Source organism: Astyanax mexicanus, chromosome 2, assembly GCF_023375975.1.
Source record: "Astyanax mexicanus isolate ESR-SI-001 chromosome 2, AstMex3_surface, whole genome shotgun sequence".
NCBI lineage: Eukaryota > Metazoa > Chordata > Actinopteri > Characiformes > Acestrorhamphidae > Astyanax > Astyanax mexicanus.
The window spans coordinates 59,180,443-59,201,798 of NC_064409.1; the positions used below are offsets into that span (position 1 = coordinate 59,180,443).

General features: G+C 36.8%; 1 protein-coding gene across 1 annotated transcript; it reads right to left on the minus strand.

Moving 5' to 3' along the window:
• Positions 1 to 887: 887 nt before the first annotated feature.
• On the minus strand, positions 888 to 11,586 carry dus2 (dihydrouridine synthase 2). The gene is made up of 16 exons (XM_007228185.4): positions 11,453 to 11,586; positions 10,232 to 10,376; positions 9,573 to 9,618; positions 9,381 to 9,472; positions 9,243 to 9,286; positions 8,992 to 9,052; positions 8,809 to 8,856; positions 8,636 to 8,701; positions 8,418 to 8,488; positions 8,238 to 8,324; positions 7,430 to 7,598; positions 7,144 to 7,265; positions 4,790 to 4,939; positions 4,207 to 4,294; positions 3,583 to 3,656; positions 888 to 3,489 (listed from the first exon to the last, which is right to left on the minus strand). The coding sequence occupies exons 2-16, from the start codon at positions 10,355 to 10,357 to the stop codon at positions 3,219 to 3,221; spliced, it is 1,515 nt and encodes a 504-aa protein (XP_007228247.3). The 5' UTR covers positions 10,358 to 10,376; positions 11,453 to 11,586; the 3' UTR covers positions 888 to 3,218.
• Between the last annotated feature and the right edge of the window lie 9,770 nt (positions 11,587 to 21,356).

A 21,356-nucleotide genomic window follows, 5' to 3' on the forward strand; every position in this document is an offset into this window, starting at 1 on the left:
TTTCCGGGATCCAGTTATTCTGTCCCTTTTCGCCCAGCACTCTTTACAATGGCAACTTCAGGGCATATTTTGCCCTTGATAAATCACTGTTTACACCGTTATCCAAACTCAAAGTAGCTCCACAACTCATTGGTAGAATCGAGAGAGCTCTGACATTTAAAACTAGGCAATAAGAACTTTAAGAGTGCACAAGAGGCTTATTACAAACCACTGTTTACAAACCGTTTCTATGCTGAAATACCTTGTATCACGTCTTTAACAAAGACAAACATATGGTATGACATATTAATAAGTGTATAAAAAATGGATTTTATATAACTGTGTACATACATACACACATAAACATAATATAATTATGATTATTATTAATATGCCATATCATATGCCTGACTCTGTTAAAGAGCATAATACAAAGTATTTCACATGAAAGCACATATTTGTAATGTGTAAAAGCGTCCTGTATCATTACTACATTCATTTGTAACAAACCAAACCATGTAAAAACCGGTGAAAATGGTAGAGTTGTGATTATTATGGGTGTATTAAACACTTTCCTCAGTACTACTAAATGCAATCATGATCATGACCGTGATGGAGGCAGCTGGAGCTGAAGCTAGCGCTATAGGATGTAAACAGTTGTTTTTAATAAGCTTCTTGTGCACTTTTTAAGTTATTAATACCTCATTTTAAATATCAGGGCTCTCCAGATTCTACCAATGAGGTGTGAAGCTACTTTGAGCCTGGATAACAGTGTAAAAAGTGATTTATCAGGGGCAAAATATGCCACGAAGCAGCTGTTGTAAAGAGTGCTGGGCACAAAGCACAAAATTACTGGATCTCAGAAAACTGCAGGAGAGCGGAGGTGGGCTATTTAACAAAGGTTAATACTCTATCATGTTTTACTACACACAAAGTCAACATTGTGGAACTAGAAAAAAATTCTTTGAATAATGCTAAAGCATTGGTGGGTGCTATTTCCTTTCATAAAATAAATAAAATCTGTGACCACAAAAGGTAAACATAAAATATAATGTAGTCCTGCTCCTACCCTTCTTGCAGGGTAGGAGAGGAGGAGTAACAAAAGATCCTGGACGCAGCCAGAGAACGAGAAAAAAAAGAGAACGACCTGTGTGATATTTTAAAACATTTTTGATGAGGTAAATTGTGTTTCTGATCACACATATAAATGCTAGCTAACTCAGCAGGGCTAAAGTATGATGTCTAGCTGCTTGTGGTTTGAAATATAAAAGTTTTGGTTGGCTAAGCTTAGCTGTGTAAAGACACAAACATTGTTTTTGGAGAGCCCAGTGTGCTGCACAGAGCTAGAGCTGCTGACATGGGAGCTGCGACTGACCCTAACATATTCATTGAATTAAGTCTCATTTTAAGATAATTAGGTTTTTACCAACCTGTTAAAATACATCAGAATGCAGGAAATGGCATCTAATTAATTAAAAAATGTTTCTGATTACTCATTCACAGAACATTCATAGAAGCATATTTTCCATTCTTAGCTGAAAATGGAAAAAAAAAGATACAAATATGGTAATAATTGAGATTCAACTAAAAATCATTTTGGGAAGAATATGACGAGCCCAGATAGCAAAAGGATTTTGAATTATTCATTTTACACCAATTATTAAAACATTGACTTGTGATGTCAGAATTGATTTATTTGTATGGTCTGTATTAAACTTTATATTAAATACAGATACCTGCAATAGCATAATATTTTAAAGGAACATCTGAGCTCTTGACAACACTTTTTGTCAGCAATGAAAAAAAGTCACTTGAATATACTTTCCAAATCAACACTATTCTTTTTTTTTTATTCTGTTTTTAAGGTCCTGTCCAAATATTTTTAAAACATTTCCCTCCTTCTGATTTTGAAAAAAATCTTGTCCACACCGAGATGGAAATTATTGCATAAATATGCAAGCCTTATAGTGTGATAGTACTTCAGAGACATAAAACATTTTGAAGTTTAACAAAAAAAAAAAAAAAAAATTGTGGATGGGCTGCCAAAAACAATACAGTTCCTAAAAATGTCCATATATGTGTGGACAGGACCAAAGATGAACTCCATTTATATTTAGTCAAATCCTAAATTGAATCCAAAAGCAAGATCCTGATCCTGGAGATATACCACCTTGCAGCTTTCAGCTCCAAAACACCTGTCTCTAATATTCTGATGCCCCTGAAAGCCTTCATTACCTGCAGTGGTAACCTTGGGGTTAGGCATTAGTTGAGGGTTGAAGCTGAAGGCTGCATTTAATCTGGTCCAAGAATGGGTACCCCTGAAACCAAGCCTTACCCTGATGTATTAAAAAAAAAAAAACAGACAATGTGCTAATGATTTAAGCATCTGTAGATAATCTGTAAGGGCTCTCAAAATAGTGAGCCTGAAAATAGATTTAATTAAAATAAAAAGCAATTCCATCACCCTCAAAATAAAATAGTAAATTAGCTCAGTTACAATTAGATGAAAAGTATTCTCTAAGTCACATTTTGGCAATTATTTTTGGCTTTTACAATACAGACACAGTGGCTGAGTAATCAAGTTAGTTGATTGCCCTCTTTTGGTCAATGAAAAAGCAGCTGTGTTAGTTATAAAGAATGGTTTATATAATCTGGTGCTGAGTACTACTGTCCTTTACTTTTTAGACTCTTTCCAGAAATGAGAACCCACCCAGATATCTTCCAGATACAGTGCCCATATATGACCTTTATAGGTAGCCCAGCTGGCAACCAAAACATTTGTCCACAGGTTCCGTGTTAGCCCAGGGATGCCCGCCATTTATGGAGTACACTCCTCATGGGGCCTAGATGGGATCCATATGAGGTTATGGTGGGCTATAACGATGGGGGACCCAACAACACATGTACAAACCCACTCAAAGCCCATGCCCACCTGGGGCCCAAGTTACACCCCACACAAGCTCCACATGAACATGGGCTGGCTCAGAATAATGTCTGAGATGCCAGAATCTGATTAAAAATAAGGCATTTTTGTCCTTTTTTTAAACATATGCTTTAAAATCTCTCTTTCATGCATAAGTTACACAAATAAGTTTCCCTATTAAAAGAAAAAGAACCGTAGGGTTCTGTGTGTACAGAAACTATATACTGCATTACTTGTAAATGGAATGCTGCCACTTAGCAGCAGGCACGATCCTCAAAATAAGTCCATAAAGTGAGCAAGGATTGTCTCGTCATGGTCACGGTACAGTCTGACCACAGGAGCCATTCACCACAGTTATCTTGTCATTTGACTCCTGTTCCTCTTTCTGTGATGGCTCAGTGCTCCGTCGCTTCCTGTTTGTTGAGTCTGTAATACCACTGTCCTGTGAAACGTCACGGCTTCTCTGCTCTCTCTTTCTTTTGTTCACTAGTCCTGAGTTCTCTTCTCCGATACGGCCCTCGGGCAACCCAAGCGTACGCAGACATACGATAGCAGCAGCTTGTTCAGCAAACTTCTTTGACTTCTCCCTGGGGTGAGGGAAAAAAAAAAAAATCACATCTAAAATAAGCAAATTCTTAATATCCTACAAGCAAAATGTAGTTTATCAAAACAACACTCACCACAAGGTGGAGCGATATTTTTTATTCGCCACCAACACTGTGGACTGAAAAGCTCTGTCTTGGACACGTTGCTCCTGAGAATAAAAATAGAGTATCAAATTAATGTATAAATTAATGAATAAATATGCCCTGATATATATTACTTCAACAAATCATATTTTACATGAGTATAATGCAATGGGATTAATAATTGTTAAGTATGTGTCAAGATTTACAGTAAAACAAACAGAAATAACAAGTTTACCGATTATTTGGGGAAAATACGTGGATTATACTACTAAAATCAGAGTATAATAAAATGCTTTCATTGTTTTATTGTACTGGAAGCTGAACAAAAGATACTTTCAATGTAATGCCACTCAGCATCTGAAGTGCTCTATTACACCAGCACTAGTTTTAAGTTACACTCTGATATGCGATGTTAAAAATAAAGGTACTACAAAGGAATGCCATAAGAACCATTTTGAAAGAGTGATGCAATTATATTACTTTATTTATATATGAAAAAAAAAAACATTAATGGAACCAAAATGGTTATTTTAGGGCATTACTCAAAGAATAAAAAACTAATACCTTTTAATTTAAGAGAGTGCCTGAAGGACAAGAAAGAGTTTGAAGTCTTACCGTTTCATACACTGGCTGCTCCATCTTCTCTTTTCGACTCCATTCCAGCAAATACATCTTTGGTGTGATCTGTGGGGGATATTCTCTCCTGTGCCAAACACAGACAGACACACAGACACTTTTCTTTAACCTAAATTGCTAGAACCATAAACTTACATTAATAAGCCACACATCGTGGGACTAGTAGCCTTTAGGATATGTGGGTGAAGCCTCCAGCATAAAATGTGGATGTGATTTCTTCTAATGTCGCTTGTCTAATCACACTGACAATTCTAGCCAGAAGCTGCTAGAATTTCACAACTTTATATTGATGAAGTGTTATTTTAGGGGATGGCTTCCCAAAACCCTTAGTGTCCTCTGTAAGGGAAATACGTTATAGAGTCATTACCACCCACTGCACTGTCCACCATGGGTGGTAATGACTCTATAACATATTCCCAGTACTGACGACACTGAGGGTCATGGGAAGCAATCCCCTTCTCTTGTGAGAACACTACAGAATCAATTTACATACTACTGTCCCATTAACGCAGTAAAAATTGCAAGATACTTCTTCTGTCAATATATAGATTCTAAGACCAACCTTTCAAACTTCACAGCCATGGTGATGACATCACCATCCAGCATAGGCTGATCAAAAAGGTCACTGCTGCTGCTCTGCTGAAGGTCCTTTTTCCGGCTCTCCAGATCAGCCTGGGCCTTTTTGTAGAAATCAGTCATTCCAAACACCTCACTGCAAAACACAAGATACGTTTTTTTTTTTACTGTAGCAGGTGCACATTTTACAATAAAATGTTTTGGATTAAAACAAATCCAACAAAAGCTTGACAGATTAACTGTCCTGGACACACTGGTGGAACCCAGCTGTGCCTTGCTTGTTGAAATGGGCCTCAGTCTGAAAGCTCATTAAAGCACTCACACATTTCCCTCAGCAGGTGAGCAACTACATGCCTCTGACATGTCAATTGCAGCCACTGTTTTCAGCAAAAATACACTCAGTGTATTTGTGGTCAACACTTTAAATTAACGCATTCAACTTAACCTTCTGATGCAGATGTACTTAGAAATTAGCTTATTAAACTTCATGTGAATTTTTTTTTACGTCTGTAGAAATTGGATGCAGTGTTAGAAAGACTTAAACCAGTACTGAGATGTGAAGCCATGCAACTATGATCTCTGAAAAAGGGGAAAGCCATCTCATATCGTACACGATTTATTGTAATGTAGTAATATTGTGATTTCAAATAATGATAATAGCAGCATTCAGTTTTGAAGATTAAAGTTTTTTTATATAATTGTTTATGTTTGCAGTTTATATGCATGCATTGTAAATTTACTTGGCTACATTATTTAATTTGTTACGTTATTATTATTTTATACAAAATCTTTAAGTTATTGTTGTTCACAAAATAGACAAAAGTTTAGAGGTTTTTTGATTTGTGCAAAATGTTTTAAAGCTCACCTTCCGCGAAAATCCGATTTTTCTTGTTTTTTGTGGAATACAGTAGGTCTCTCCGAGTTGAATGTGTACACCTGCACATTAAACTGTTTTGCAGCCCCCATTGTCTGCAGGAGCTAAGCAAAGAAATCCCCCCCCCCCCCCTCCGAAAAACGGGTGAATTTTGAATTATCTTTCTGCCTACGTAGGCAGAAACTCACAGACCAGCCCACCTTGGCTCGAGAAACTCCCAGAGGCGGAGCTGAAGCGACGCAACATCACCGCTCATCAGTCAGGAGGTGGGAGGCAGTGAGCGGCAGAGCGGTGGAGGGGCGTCGCAGTGCTCCTAGCCAATCAGAGGAGAGATATTTGCATGCTGTTTGCATGTATGAATATTCATGAGCAAAGCTGGAATCCGGTCATTTTGGACACACCCCTAAAACAGTCCATTAAAAAAAGAGCTATACAGAGACACCTGAGCACTTTTTTTTTACAAAAATGGCTCACATGTCATTCATTCATACTAGAGACCACAACTAGACATTTTAAAATGAAAAAAAAAACGACGGAAGGTGAGCTTTAAACTGTTATAATATTTTGTTGCAGTAGTATATTGTTGAAATTAATAAAAAATATGATAAAAACATATATATCACCAAGAATACTATTATCGCAAAATACACCAGAATATTATGAAATATCCATCCCTTTACAGTAGTAACTCCAGAAAAAGCAAGAGAAACTAACAAACACTTTTGATGAATGAGCAGGTATCCCAAAACTTCTGCATATAACTAATCACACTGCATGAAAAGTCAAATTTTAGTTTTTTTAAGACATCAAAAAAAAAAAAATTAATTATTTAAAAAAAAAAAAAAAAAAAAAAACACCAGATAAAGCCTGAACACCCATGGATTTAGCATGTAGGGTCATAAAAAGCTTTGTGTGTGAAACAGCTTGTCTATAGTGTTCTTGTGCGTGATAGTATGTTTCATTCATGGGGTTCAATTTCCTTCTGACTCACCTTTAGGTCTCAGTGTTTGCCAATAATAACAAAAGCACATTATAATCCAATGTTAATGATGTTCCTCAATCTGTTCGTGATAAATTTAAACTGATACGACAATGTTAGTATTTTAGCTCTAGTTTTTTATTTTTGTTGACAATCAATAAAAATTACTTGGAAAACTATGTGACTGTCATACACAAAGGATGTAAAGCTGCCTGTGAATACAGCCCTTAATCTTTTTTCTTTGTTGTTTTCTTTTCCCAGTGAGCCCATCAAACAAGTAAAATCAGCTTCTTTTAATCTGATGCAAAATAACAGGCTGGTAAAAAACGCTTAATAAATTATTTCTGAGCACTTTTGTAACCCACTGCAAAGCCACATATTTACTGATTATGTATCAGAGAAAATAGTTTCGTTTGAATATAAACAAATCAAACTATGATAAATTTATACTTCTAAAAAAATGCATTCATGCTTTATAATACTTTACCAAATTTCTGCGTTAGTCTGTGCAGCATGGAGCTGTTTGCCCATTGGGGATTCCACTCTGTCCTTCAACATCTGGCACACACAGTATTTGGTGTTGAATGTGTTGTTATCATACCGAACAGCCTGCAGAACCACAGAGACAAAAAGACTATTGTAAATACTGTTCAATGCATTGTTGTGGAACCATGAGTGGGAACAGTGTCATGGAGAGGCCACGTCATGGAGAGATTAAAGAAAAGAACATTTAACTGTAGGCAAAGTTCATTACACAAGTTTCTGACACTCACATATTTGATGTATTCCTCTATAGCTTCGTCCACTGGCAGCGCCCCCTGGCTGCGGAAGATTGAAGGGTTCCACATTGCAGCTCGAGCCAACATGACAGAGGATGCTCCAGATGCTTCTCGGAATTTCTCAATATCCTGATAAGTTTTTACATGATCCTGGGAGCCACCGCTGTAGAGATGAAAAAAAGAGAGAGGTGAAATAAGTCAAAATGTTTGTGGGCACTCTTCTAATGCATCTATGCATTTAGTTACACCCATTGTTGACACCAATGTGCAAAAATACACAGAGAGAATAGTATAGCCAATAGAATAGAACACTCTGAAGCACAAACATAAACTGGTGCGCAGATATGTTTGATATATGATATATGTTTGTCCATGTAAAAAAATGTACAACTGCATGTATAGAATTTACCTACTAACCTATTATTTAAGTATCTATAGTGTTTTATTTAAAATAAATACAGTATTGTAAAACATGATAACACAATACTCAAGTGAATTATATTTAGTAGTGGGTCTGGTGTTTCTGGTAAGCATGCTGAGGAAGGCCTAAGGGCCGCAACGTTTATGTTTTATCTGTGAGTCAAATAAATATACTGGACATCATACGAGTGCTGTCCGATCCTCTTTATTTATGGATTGTCTATTGCGGATTCAGCGTGTGAAGTATTTGGGACGGCAGCCTGTTTGTTGACTTTTTTTTCAATTAATATTTTCCCACTGGTGAGTTCTCATTTCTAAGAGGTTTAAGTTATGCAGTTCACTGAGAATTTCCTCTATAAAAAAAGAGCAGAAAAAAGCTTACTTTGCTATGACAGGTATTGAAACATTTTCAGCTACCGCTTGAATGTAGTCACAGTGAACAGGGTGTCTCTGTCTCTCATCTTTCATCCTGAAAAGCATGGGATACACTGACTGACCAACTGGTTAATCACAATATAACATCCTACAGATAGCATGACTACACTGAAATAAATTTGTTCACCTGCCATGGACAGCTATTGCTGCCACCCCTGTTTTTTCAATTCTCTTCACCAAACTCACAGTCTCTTCCAGCTGAGGAAACATTTTAAATATTTAATATATTTTAGTATAAATGAGCTCATGTAATAATAATAATTAATATATATATATATATATATTTTTTTTTTTTTTTTTTAATTATTATTTATTTATTTATTTTTTTCATTTAACAATACTTACAGTGGGAAGAATTCGGATTTTACAGGTTACAGGCTTTGAAACTCCTCTCACAAGAGTGGTAAGAATCTGCAAAATACAACAAAGTCTTCAGCACATGACGAGCACTGTGCATGCTGGACTAAAACATATTTCATGTAACGTACATCTGGAGTTGGAGATTAGAGATTACTTACAGTCTCAATTTTTTCAGGATCAGAGAGGAGAGCAGATCCCATTCCGCCCTGCATACAAGAGAAATATCAGAAACTGCTATACAAATATTTTACACTTCCACATTTTACACATATTTCTGAAATGTAAATATAAGAAGAGTAGAATAGTCCCTGCAGTCTGAAATCTAGTACTAGCCAGCTCACCTTGGTGGAGTACTCTTTTGGACAGCCCATATTGACATCAATAGCTGCCACATCATTCTCACTGTTTAGAAATAAGGCAGGGATTTATTAATTATTTAGCTATTAAATGACAAAACAAAGAATTATGTACACTGTGAGTAAACATTATATTTTTATGATTAAAATAGTGAAAGCAAATAATAATTAACCACTAAACTATATTGTAAATGCATACTACTAACACAGTAACTTATATATTCATTACAACTCACACAAGTTGGGCCACTGCCAGGGCTCTATCTGGATCTGCAGTCCCCTGAATTAAAAGAAATGCCAATGTACAGTGTATAAAAGCAAATATAAACAATGTATAGAGAATGCAACAGAAGATTTTCTGTGCTAAAACTAACCATCTGAAAGACGACCCTGTCCTTTTCTTTACTGCAGGTTCGAAACATCACCCTCTCATCTGGAGCAATGAAATCCACCGTGTCCAAAACATCTATCAATGACACAGCACACAGTTTAAAGTAGTGATTACAGATATTTACATTTTATTATATGTAAAGATTATGTGATGAATGTGATATATAAAGACTTACCATTCACTACCCTTTCACACTGAGCCATTTTGATGTCAATTAGTTCCTTCAACAAATCAAGACACATCCAATGTCAATACAAACACAACGGAATTGTTTTATACTAGTGAATGAAATGTGTCATATGTAAAGTAGGTGAGCTTAATACTTTTGAATGCATTTCAGCAATATCTAAAAACAAAACATATCTCAAAGAAATCAAATTGTGTTTATGAACAATTTAGCTAAAATTTCCATATTTGGGTGGTAGGTCATTTTTGCTGCACAGTTTATGTTGGTCGCCCTTTAAATCTTCATCAGTGGCCACAGTACTATTCTTAGTCCAATCTAATGGACTTTTTTCAGTCTAGGAGTGATACTGAGTGCTACGCTAACACAAAAGAGACTCTTTTAGAACTAAGGCCAATCAGGGTGCATTGTGTGTCAGCAGGTCTCTAAATTTCTCCAATAACATTAACTAAAACCTCTAGTAAATAAACAAAAGCAAAGTTAATATACATTCTATCCTCTGTAAGTTTGTGCCCTGCTCTCCACTATAGAGAAAAATATCTATAAAAAAAAACATCTTGAGACATTAGTGTATATTATCCACTCAGTGTTTGTTGACAGTATACACAGCACAGCAACTGTTGATAGTATACCAGTTTATCATCCCTCACCTCACAGTAGACAATATCTGCACCATAGTCCAGTGCCAAGAGCCTCATAGGTAGAGTGCCCACCCGCACCATTGGGGCTAGAATGATCTTATTGTTGAAACTCAGCTTTCCCAAAGTGTTGGCCATGGTGTTGCCTTGTTTACCCCTGGGAATGGAAAGATGTTCATTTATTTACAGTAATTACTGATCTACCTGTTCAGCGTTATTATAAATAAGCTAGTTCTACAGAAACCCTACACAGCACTGTTCCAGTAAGCGTTTGATGTTCACCTACATTTAGTCAACTTATTTTCATGCCACTGGATGAAGAAGGTAACTACTTTAATACACAACACTAAGCTAGACTACACAATGATCCCAAATATGGTATGTAGAGGCCGTGTACTGAGGGCAGTCATGAAGGAACTGTAAGAAGTAGTAGGGAATGAAGGAATGAGTTGGGAATGACCACAATGTGTTTAAGAGTGTAGATTTAGGCTGTTTTGTGTGTGTGATGTTGGAATAGTAGTACCAAGTTTGTGGGTAAAACTATGTAGCAAGCTCGGAGGGGAGTGAATCTGGGAGGCCAGAATTCACTGCAGAGCATTCTGGAGTTTTTCTGGGTCTAATTTAGCGAAACACTGACAATGGGAGGGGCCTGTCTGATGACCCCTGTAAATGGCTGCAGGAACCTAGCTGTGAGGAGGAGAAGGTTACCAGTGTTGTTCAGGTAATAGTGAATGAGTAGGAGTGTAGAGTTTAGGGGCAGGAAATGGGCCCTATGTGTAAACCCAGACTTTAGGTGCAGGATTTACCAGACAAGACTATTTATTACTTAAATAAGCTTTAAATAATAATACACAATACAATACTTGTAATGTGTTTAGTGTGGAAAACTATTAAAATGTGTCTCTTGTGTTTTGTGGTCTTTCTTTTTCATACTCTGTATGCTGTTTTCATTTAAAAATGAGTCTGTATGGCAAATGAAACTCAGAAAACATTTAAATGATATCAGTACAACACAGTCGACATATCACTTTTGATTACTTCACTCGAGATCATATAATATTTAATGTAGATAGTTAACGTTGGCTAGGTTATGTCAGTTAGGTTAACGCTACAGCCACTAGACACCATAAATAATCATGAAATCTATCTGAATTCAGACAGTTAAACATGTTATCAGTCTGGTAACACCAATTCTATCTTCAGCCTCTATTTAAACATGTAAAAATTACTCACCGGCATCAAAACACTTCTCTGTACGGCTGCAGTGAACACGCGTGTTTAACTCCAGGTTCCTAGTTGTCGTCACCAATAAGCGACAGAGCTCGTTTGGGGTTGTTCCTTTCGCACACTGCACACTAGCTAGGTTACATACTCCACGAAGTGCACTCGAACTCCGAATCTCCCGATTAGGGACCATTTGAGACAGAGCCGGGTGTTCATTAAACAGAGCCGTCACTACAGATATATAAACAGGGGGCTAAGCTTTAACTAGGGGGGGTCTAAAAGTAAAAATACTATAAAACTATAAAAAAAAAAGTCAAGATAATTAATAATTTCACGCTGCTATTTGGAAAAGTTGTTTTAATGCAGCATGTTTGTGTTAGATACACAGATAGTAGTTAGTAGTTGGTTATATTAATCCACCAGAGTTATCCTCAATTTAATTGCAACAAAATAGGATTTAAAACAGATTTAATAGATGAAATACACAATATTACACCTTAGTGTTTATATCAATAACTCATTTAGGTTATTTGGAAAGTAAGAATTTTACCTTTAGGTTTAAACACTTAAAAAAAATAAATCCTTTATTCGGCTACTGGTTTCCAAAGGACTGTATACTTGGTGGTTAATCTGTGTAAGCTTTTACTGTGTTGTTTGCTATCAAGTAAGACACAAAATTCTAACAGACTGCATGTTTTGACATGTTTTTTATTTTATTTATTACCATAAAGACCTTTAAAGGCCTCAACCAACAGAGACTAGGCAACACAATAAGGCAAAGTCACAATAAGGCAAAGTCAAAGTCATTTACATCATAGAACTTGTGAATTTGAATATACCAGCTCTGTGTTCTGACATGTACGTCTAAAGACATACATAAGTCTGGAGATGCTGGCTATGGATATTTTTAACCTGCACAAAATGATTTTCTTAGTAATATGGGTGATTTGTGGTAAGACTCTATAATACATTTATGTAATGTTGCTGTTAAATAAAATTGTATCTCTGATTTAGCTATTTTTAAGTGTTGTTCTTCACATTGTAAACAAATTTCATGATAAATGAACCAACAGAAATGATTAATTATATATAATTAATATAATTTTTATTAAGTAAAAATAAAATCTATTTTGGAGATTATCAATATTTTTTCGTTTATTAATTTAGTATCAATATGTTTAATTGTTTTATTACTGGTCATGCCTTGCTCAATAAGGTTGTTGGTTTTAAACCCAGTTTTTGGCATAAAGCTGGAAGGAATGTCCACTACAGTGAGACTGAGGGAGAACAGCTCAGCAGGGACAGAAGTCTACACTTTTAAGATTGATCTCGCCACAGTAACAAGCATAGCCTCCGGCTTCCCTCTGATATTCAATTCTAATCCCCTTACTCAGGATTTCATGGTGTCTATAGCGAATTTAACGCACACCAAGGTGCTTTTAATTCACTCTGTCATTTGGGAATGAAGTTAGTTTAGTTTCAGAACAGCCAAGATGATTAATTAAGTCTTACATTAGATATCTACTGTATGTCTCCAAGCAAACATGCTCTTGTGGCTTGCATGGGTGGAACATGGGTTAGGCCGGTTCCAGGAGGGCAGAGGCTCTATGTGTGTTTTTACATCATTACAGCTTAACTCACATTGGTCTCATCAAAGCTGAATGTACACTGTATAACCTATTTGGGGCCGTTGTTGAGTATGTCCTGGTTCCAACACTCACTCTGAAGGAGCCTACATCCATATGTGTGGCCAACATGAAACCACAGAATATTGGGAACAGAATATTCTTTGTTTTATACAGAAAATTAAGTGCAATATTACATCAAAATACATTCAATTAGTGGAAGTAGAAGATTTCTCCAAAAATGTCACTGGATCACTTTGTTTGCAAATTCTTATGGTGGGCACAAATGGCCTATTGGATCTACAGATTTTAAGTGTTATTACTAGCCCCCGTTTTTTTTTTTTTTTTATGAAAGTATGGCATTTGTTTTTCTTCATTGGTGTGTTTGTAGTCCAGTTAATGAACAAATGTCAGCACAGTTTACATTCTTTATAGACTCAATCGGGTACATAATAGAGAGATCTCCATCAGGCTGGATCTACATGCCTGTTGTTTTTGATCCTGAAAACAAGCCCCTGACTGTATGTAAATGCAGACATTTAGCTCTGTTTAAATTTACATATAATTTGACATTACAAATTAATGTACTCTCTCTCTCTCCCTTTAGACTCTACCTCCCTGTACAATGTCCAATGTTTCTTAATACTGGGTCACAGAAATATCCAGATTTTTATAATATTTTTGTGTTTGTGTTTTATAGATTTTATTTTTAGCATATTTAATGATAGCCACTAAAAAGATTGTATCTTCTAATAAGTCTCTTGTATGTAACTGTAATTTCATGTGTAACTGTTTACAGCTCACTTTGAATCCCCTTAATGCAGCATTCAGCATTGAAAGCAGCAAGGGCTCTCTTTTTACAACCAAAGGGTTTGATTATGTAACCAATCCCAGAAGGAAAGACCTTGTTTTATATGGGATTCCCTATTGACAGCATAAAGTACTAAAAAAATACAGTGCCAATCAAATACTACAGTTTTACTCATTTTAGAAACAAAAAATTGTGTGGTAGTGTGAGGCATGTCAAACGGACTCTAAATGGACAAAAGACTTATCTAATAGACTAAAGACTAATCAAGGGTCAGGCTCCCAAGTATTATAGTTAAGTTAGTTCACTCCGCAGCCATCTTGGCAACACGGCCTGGCACTTATATACCCTCAGGCAAGACTAGCTTCCCATCTATTTGAATAGGGAGAGAACAAAATATTCTAAACTGAACGTCTAATCGCAATTTCCAAAAACATATTTTACATCACTGATAAGATCTGACAAAAAACTCACTAACAATTTGTAACATTTGCCTCGATTTCTAATAACTACTGTGCCTGTGCACATCTCCACCAAGAAAGTGGAAGAGTTTTCCCACCAGCACGCTGACTTTCCTCCGCTGTCCACACAAGCAGCAAGCTGATTGGCTTATTATGTTAAAGAGAAGGACTTTATCCAAAAACTTATATTCTATTGTCTGTACTTCTTTACAGGGAATTTCTTCATTTGCATCATTATTTAGTGCAATTTAAAGTGGCTGAATGCACCCATTAGAAGGGATGTCCACAAACATGAAGTTTATGTATTTTCCTTTAAAGTTTAAATAACAAACTAGAGACTTTTACTCCTTTACTATTTCTTCAATGTGTAGATATTTCTTTAATATCTCTGTAAGCCATGAGAAAAATACGGTGGCCGAGAAAGCCCAACGCAGTGCAAATTGAAAAGCGCTGCAAAAGCACAAAACACATCCATCAAAATTACAACACAGGCGCAGCAAATAGAAAAACGCGCTGCAACTAGAAAAACGCGCTGCAAATAGAACCACAACACAACGGAAGTGAGTCACAACACAACGGAATTTTCCCGGGGGACCTTAAAAGATGCTGTACCAGCTAAGCTGCGTCTTCAGTAACGTCTCGGACTTCACTATGTGTACAAAGGACAATAAGTGGCAAACAAGGCGTTTTGTGAAGCAGAACTTTTAATAATATGCACACAACTGTGGTAATCACAGGTAATAAACATAACTTACTTTTCAGAAGCTTGTTTGCTACTTATTGTCCTTTGTATACAGCTGGTACAGCATCTTTTAAGGTCCCCCGGGAAAATTCCGTTGTGTTGTGACTCACTTCCGTTGTGTTGTGGTTCTATTTGCAGCGCGTTTTTCTATTTGCAGCGCGTTTTTCTATTTGCTGCGCCTGTGTTGTAATTTTGATGGATGTGTTTTGTGCTTTTGCAGCGCTTTTCAATTTGCACTGCGCTGGGCTTTCTCGGCCACCGTAGAAAAACACCTCTTCCAAACCTGTCTTCATGAGCATAGTGAACCTCAATGATAAGAAATCACAATTTGAGGAGTAAGATACCAATACTTTTTTCTATTTTTCTTATCATTTAAAAATGTTTGGCTATGGTAAGTTCATGTAGCATTATTACAGATCCTATCTGCAAAATTAGCATACTTGTTCTGTACCCACTGTGATTTGCATGTCACACTTTACATTCAGTGTGAGGTGGGCTGTAACATTTGTCTTTATTGTCTCAGCAGCCTAATGATATTTTTTTACAGCACCATTAAATCTTTTATAGTCCCTGAAGAGCTGAGCCCTGACCAGTGGCCAATATCAGTGCAGTTGTACCAAATGACTCTCTTTATAGTTAGTTCGTCTTCTACTCAATCAGCGATGTAAGATGGATTATCTCTGTGTCATTATGTGAGAAGTTCAAATGGTGACATGTTGAGAAAATGCATAAATTACACAAAAGCCATGGGATAACAATATGTACAGTGAGTTCATCTGAAAGTGTTACTGCTTGTAAAATCTCACACCTGTTTAAGTTGTGAGGTGCTATTGCGTAAATGAGGTTGAAAACTGGTCAGCATGCTCATGTCAAGAGGAAGTGAATTATTGCACTTTAAACAAGCCTGACAGTGGGTGCCAGGTGGATGGGAGATTCCATTTCTGAAGTTGCTGGGAAATTTAACATTCCTCACAGTGTCATGTGTGTACTAGGAATATGTAATAGATAGCATTACCTCCCAGAGTTAACAGTGCAGTGGGTGGTAATGATTGTGGCCTGTGGTGTCTGGCTGGAATTGTCTGTGCAAAGAGAAAAGTGACTCTGGCAGAAATCACCTCCACATTTAATGCAGGAGGCCCCACATGCATATCTTGCAGGTCAGTGCAACATTCTTTAGTTTTCATGGGAAAGGCAAAAGTCATGGGACATGCTACTAGGTGATGATGATGACAGTGTAAAATGTATGTTTTATCTGTTGTCATTTTTTACATTTCTTATCCAAAGTAGGGCAGCAAATCCTGGCTTGGCATGATGCCAAGCTTTAATTGCTTAAGGATGGATTAAAATGGTTCTTTGAATGATACATAAAAAGAAACACTTTTGGTTCCCTAGAGATCTATGTTTGTGTTGAGATTTGTGAATCGGAAGTCTATTTAAGTTGTTAAAGCACCTTTATTTTTAAGTGTTTTGTGCTCAGGAGTGTGAAACTTTCCTATTCATCTTTATCTGTGTGTAGACACTGGATTAGTCTCCTCTGCAAGCAGAATGGTCCGGGTTCCGCACCACTAGGAGAAAACGCAAGTACCACATTGACTGTAATGTTCAGTTTTAGCTCCCCTGGACCCCCTTTATCCAACTCCATCAACATCACTGTTACTGTTAATGACATCTATGATAATTCACCTATTTGTTTGACTGCCAATCAAAGGTTTTAGAAATAGACATTCCACTGACATGCCCAACGTCACGGGACATCACCATGTAAACTGATCCTGAAGTGTGAAGTTACTTCAAGGGACGGCTTGCGAAAGTCCACACAGGGGTTCACATTCTTTTTCCACTAGCACTATGAGGTTTTTATTGTTGTTCTTAAAGAAGACATGAGCAGAACAGAGCATAACACATTTATACAGAAAACCATGAAATACTTTTTTAAATATATATATATATATATATATATATATATATATATATATATATATATATATATATATATATATATATATAAAATATATATATATAATTTTATATATATTTAACAATTTAGTTAGGACAATTGTCCCACCATTCAACTGCTAGTCAGCTGTATATTCCCCATCACTAGTGATGCCATAACACAAGAAGGGTGAAGACTAGCACATGCCTCCTCAGACATATAAGAAGTCAGCCACCCCCTTTTTTGAACTGCTGCTGATGCACCATTGCCATGTGGCATCACAGTGTGCTCGTAGGAAAACGCAGTGACTCAATTCCAATACATCAACTCACAGACGCTTGTGCTGATTGATATTGAGGAAAAGAGCGCAATCTACCTACCCAGAGAGAGCAAGACCAATTGTGCTCTCTCAGGGCTCCGGCAGCAAATGGCAAGCTGCATAACTGGGATTTGAATCAGCGATCTCCCGATCATAGATGCAGCGCTTAGCCCGCTGGACCAATTGGTGCCCAAACCACTTATTTGTCACTGTATAGAAACAGTCTAAAAATTAATTAAGGTGTCAATAAAGTGAATGCAGAAAAAGGCACTGAAATTATTGTCGGTGGTAATCAGCTGTATGCTAGAGATACAGCTACAGATTAGGTTAAAAAATGGACTGCAAAATTACATGCTTCATTATCATGTTTGAAGATTATCATCAGCATTTGCCTGTGCCTTCTGGGTTTATGTATTTGTCTGGATCTCTATAGTAATTATCTTGCTTCAATTCATGCATTAGGAGCCAGTAATGTGAACAATCACAAATCATTTTGGCTTCACACCGTGTGCAGGCTCAAACATGAGCCACCTGATCCTGAGGGAATCGTTTGACGACAGCAGCGGGCTGGAAAAACAGTGGAGCTACACACTCACTGCTTTCATTACTGATGCCAACCTGGGGTCAGCCCCAGTTCAGACTGGCACGGCCATTATTAATGTGCAAGTAGTGGACCCACACCTGACCACAGCCAACACCGCAGCCACTGTAGGTTGAAAAAGATTTTTTCACACAACATTTTTAATGTGACCTAAATTAGAAATTTGTCTGAACAGTTGTGCTGTGTGAATAACACTTGTGTAAAAACAAGTTTCAGTTTCATCCCTGCCAGAATTACTGCAACATCTTCTGTCCCTTCTTTAGAATCTTTATTTTTAAGCTTCCAATTTTTTTTGCATATGCATGACACTGTGACCGCATATGACTGCATATGATATTTTATTAGAAACACAGCAGTTGTGACACAAACCTTCTAATATATTGTAACAGAGGCATAGGTGCCTTATCAGTTACCCATAGAGATAATTCACTACTGTCGTCCATTTCCTTGTCCACTCATGGGCATTTTCCTTTTCCTTACAGCTTTTTTCCCTTCTCCTTGATGTATAAAAGTCAAAGAATTCCTGGCTGTTCACACAGTGTGGCATTGCCACACATCATATATGTAACATACTTCTGTTTATAGTATCTATATCAGGACATTGTATATCGGACAGCTCGCACATAGTCAGTGAGTGATGGATGTAGTGAGTCTGACATACAGAGCATCTTGATTGGCCTCTCCTTGGTTGTGCAGCAGGGTGCCTCTCTGAGATGAGTTTTCATAGCTTGGAATGTAGACTACTTGAGACTGCACTTGGCCATGGCCATGTTAACCATGGGCATCTAATTATCTATGGTGACTTTTTCAGTCTCTTCTGCTTTTTCATTTTTGTTTAGTCACAAAACATGATGTACGAGTACAACAGCAGAACTGGAACTCGGCTCTGGAAGGACGCCATCATTGTGTCTGAGCCTGCTCTGACTCAGCCTGAGAGCAGCACTCTGGTCATTTCTGGCAAAGCGGCTAATGCTGAGTCATCAGTACGCTCTGCCCAATCAGATGGAAGCATTCAAGCAAGCTCTGTCCAATCACAAGCAAGCATGCAACCTTACAGTGGCTCTGATTAAATCTGTATGCAGGGAGTTATGAGGAATCAGATCGTCAAATCAGCCAAGCAAGATCACCAAGCTCATGCTTTCACATCAGAATAGGAGATTTCAGTTCTTCTTTCACATTCGTTCAGTATGTAAGCTGAAGTGGAATTACTAGAAAAAAAAATATTTATAATTATATTATATAATTATATAATTATATAATATTTCAAAATCATACAGAAAAATATCCAGTATCTAATTCTAATTTACTTACTGTAAATATTGATAGTTTTTGTTCCTGCAGAATTTGTTAAAAATTATTCTGTCATATTTTAGGAAGGTGGGGTTAATTTAGGAATAAAGTGATTAGCAGCCATGTTCGGAAGAGAGCTATTACTGTTAAAACATTTTAACATATATTGGACAAACTAGGTATCTAATAGAAAAAAATCACTTTGTTCTAGTTATTGGCTCCATTGTAAATTTAGTGAAGGTGATCTGACATAGGCTACGATTGGCCAGAGGAAATTGGGTCTAGTCTGGTTCCACCTCTGGTCTTTAGTATACACACTCTAGTTGCAAATTTGAGGACATGGTGGAAAATTTGGGTTTAATTTCTAAAGAACAGCAGACAATGAAATAGCATGTTCATGTTTTCTACTGTTATTTCTTCAGGTGGTCTGAAACAGTTTACTAACCACTAAGCAACAGTTCTGCCATGCAATGAAAGTTAAATTGAACAAAACTGAACAAAACAGATAAAACAGTTCATAATGTGTTTATATCAATTATAGCTACATAATCTTTTTTATTTGTAGACTCTCTAACTGCTGCAGTACGTTTGTAAATCTGCAGTCAGACCTTTTTGTTTTGTTTAAGTCTTTAGACCCTGTATTTAAACTTGCACATCACATCTGCACCCTTACTGACTACATTATCACCATAATTACTTTCATAGATTCATATGGCCTAAAGTAGAGCACTGATAGACTTCATAAGATATGTTTAAGCAAATGATTAATTAGACAATACATTGTTTAAACATGCTATAAAATGATGCTTATTTTCTACATTCAAAAATACTATACAAAGGCTTTTTTGGGAGTTTCCACTTTTATTCTGAATATTCTCATTCTGAACAGCAGATGGCAGTCCAAACGTTTGTGTTTAAATGTCTCTGGACTTTCTAGGTCACCCTTGTAAATGTCCCTATAATTATCAAATCTGGAGCAATATTATCAGCACAATTTTTCACTGGGAGGATCCTAATGATGATGAAATAGTAGGTCACTGTAGATTAGCAGTATGACCACTGCCAAGGTTATGAAAGCTCAGCTGTCACAGAGATTCAGCATCACTCTCTCACTCATTTTTGCTGAGTCAGGAAGTCTGCATCAGCTGAAATAAAGCATGTTTTTTATTACTGTGAATGCACAAATAGACCCCTGCTCTTGCTCTCAACTCTATGTACTCTCTTTGAACAAATTGTATCATTACAGTGACATTATGCCAGACATTATTAGTATTACGTGATTATTAGTAAGAGAAAGAGAGACAGAAATGGCATTTTTTTAGCATCCATTAGATGCATCAGGAACCCCCAGCTGTTTTTATAGTAACCTCATCCTGTATCAATGCATTACATATATAAAGCTCCAAAATGTTTACAATTCTCTTGCTCCCAAACTAATACATAGTCCATATTGCCTCAGAAATTTAAACTACTAGTTAACTAGTTTACATTCCTCTAGGTTCTAAACTGCTATGTAGCCCATATTTATCTTGGCACTAAACATAAACTACGATATATTCCACAATACTCCAGGCACTATAAAGTCCATGGGCTATGCTACTGTATATAAACCATATTCTTCCAGACACTAAACTGGTATATAGTCCATTATACCCCAAGTTCTTAACTGCTGTAAATTCCATCTTTCTCCAGGCTCCACATTTCTATATATCCTCCTTTCCACCAGGCTTTAACTGATATATAGTCCATTTTCTCCATGATCTAAACAGCATGTCCATTTCCTTCCTGGTCTGCAGGATGACTGTTGACATTTGTAGGACAGTGAGTGAGAAAGGCAGAGAAGTAGAGGGCATTTTTACTGTCCTTTTAGATCTACTACCGGGAATCTCCTACCTTACTTCAGCAACCGTATACTTTGAATGCATTGGCTACAAACATGACCCAATGCTTATTTTCTCTTGGTCCTAAACTGCTATATAATCATTATTCCTTAAGCCTTTGAAATGCTATATAGTCTACATCCCTCCAGGAACTAAACTGCTATATAGTCAACATTTTTGCAGGCTCTAGACTGCTACATAGTCTACATTACTTCAGGATTAAAACTGCTAGTCCATATTCTTCCAGGATC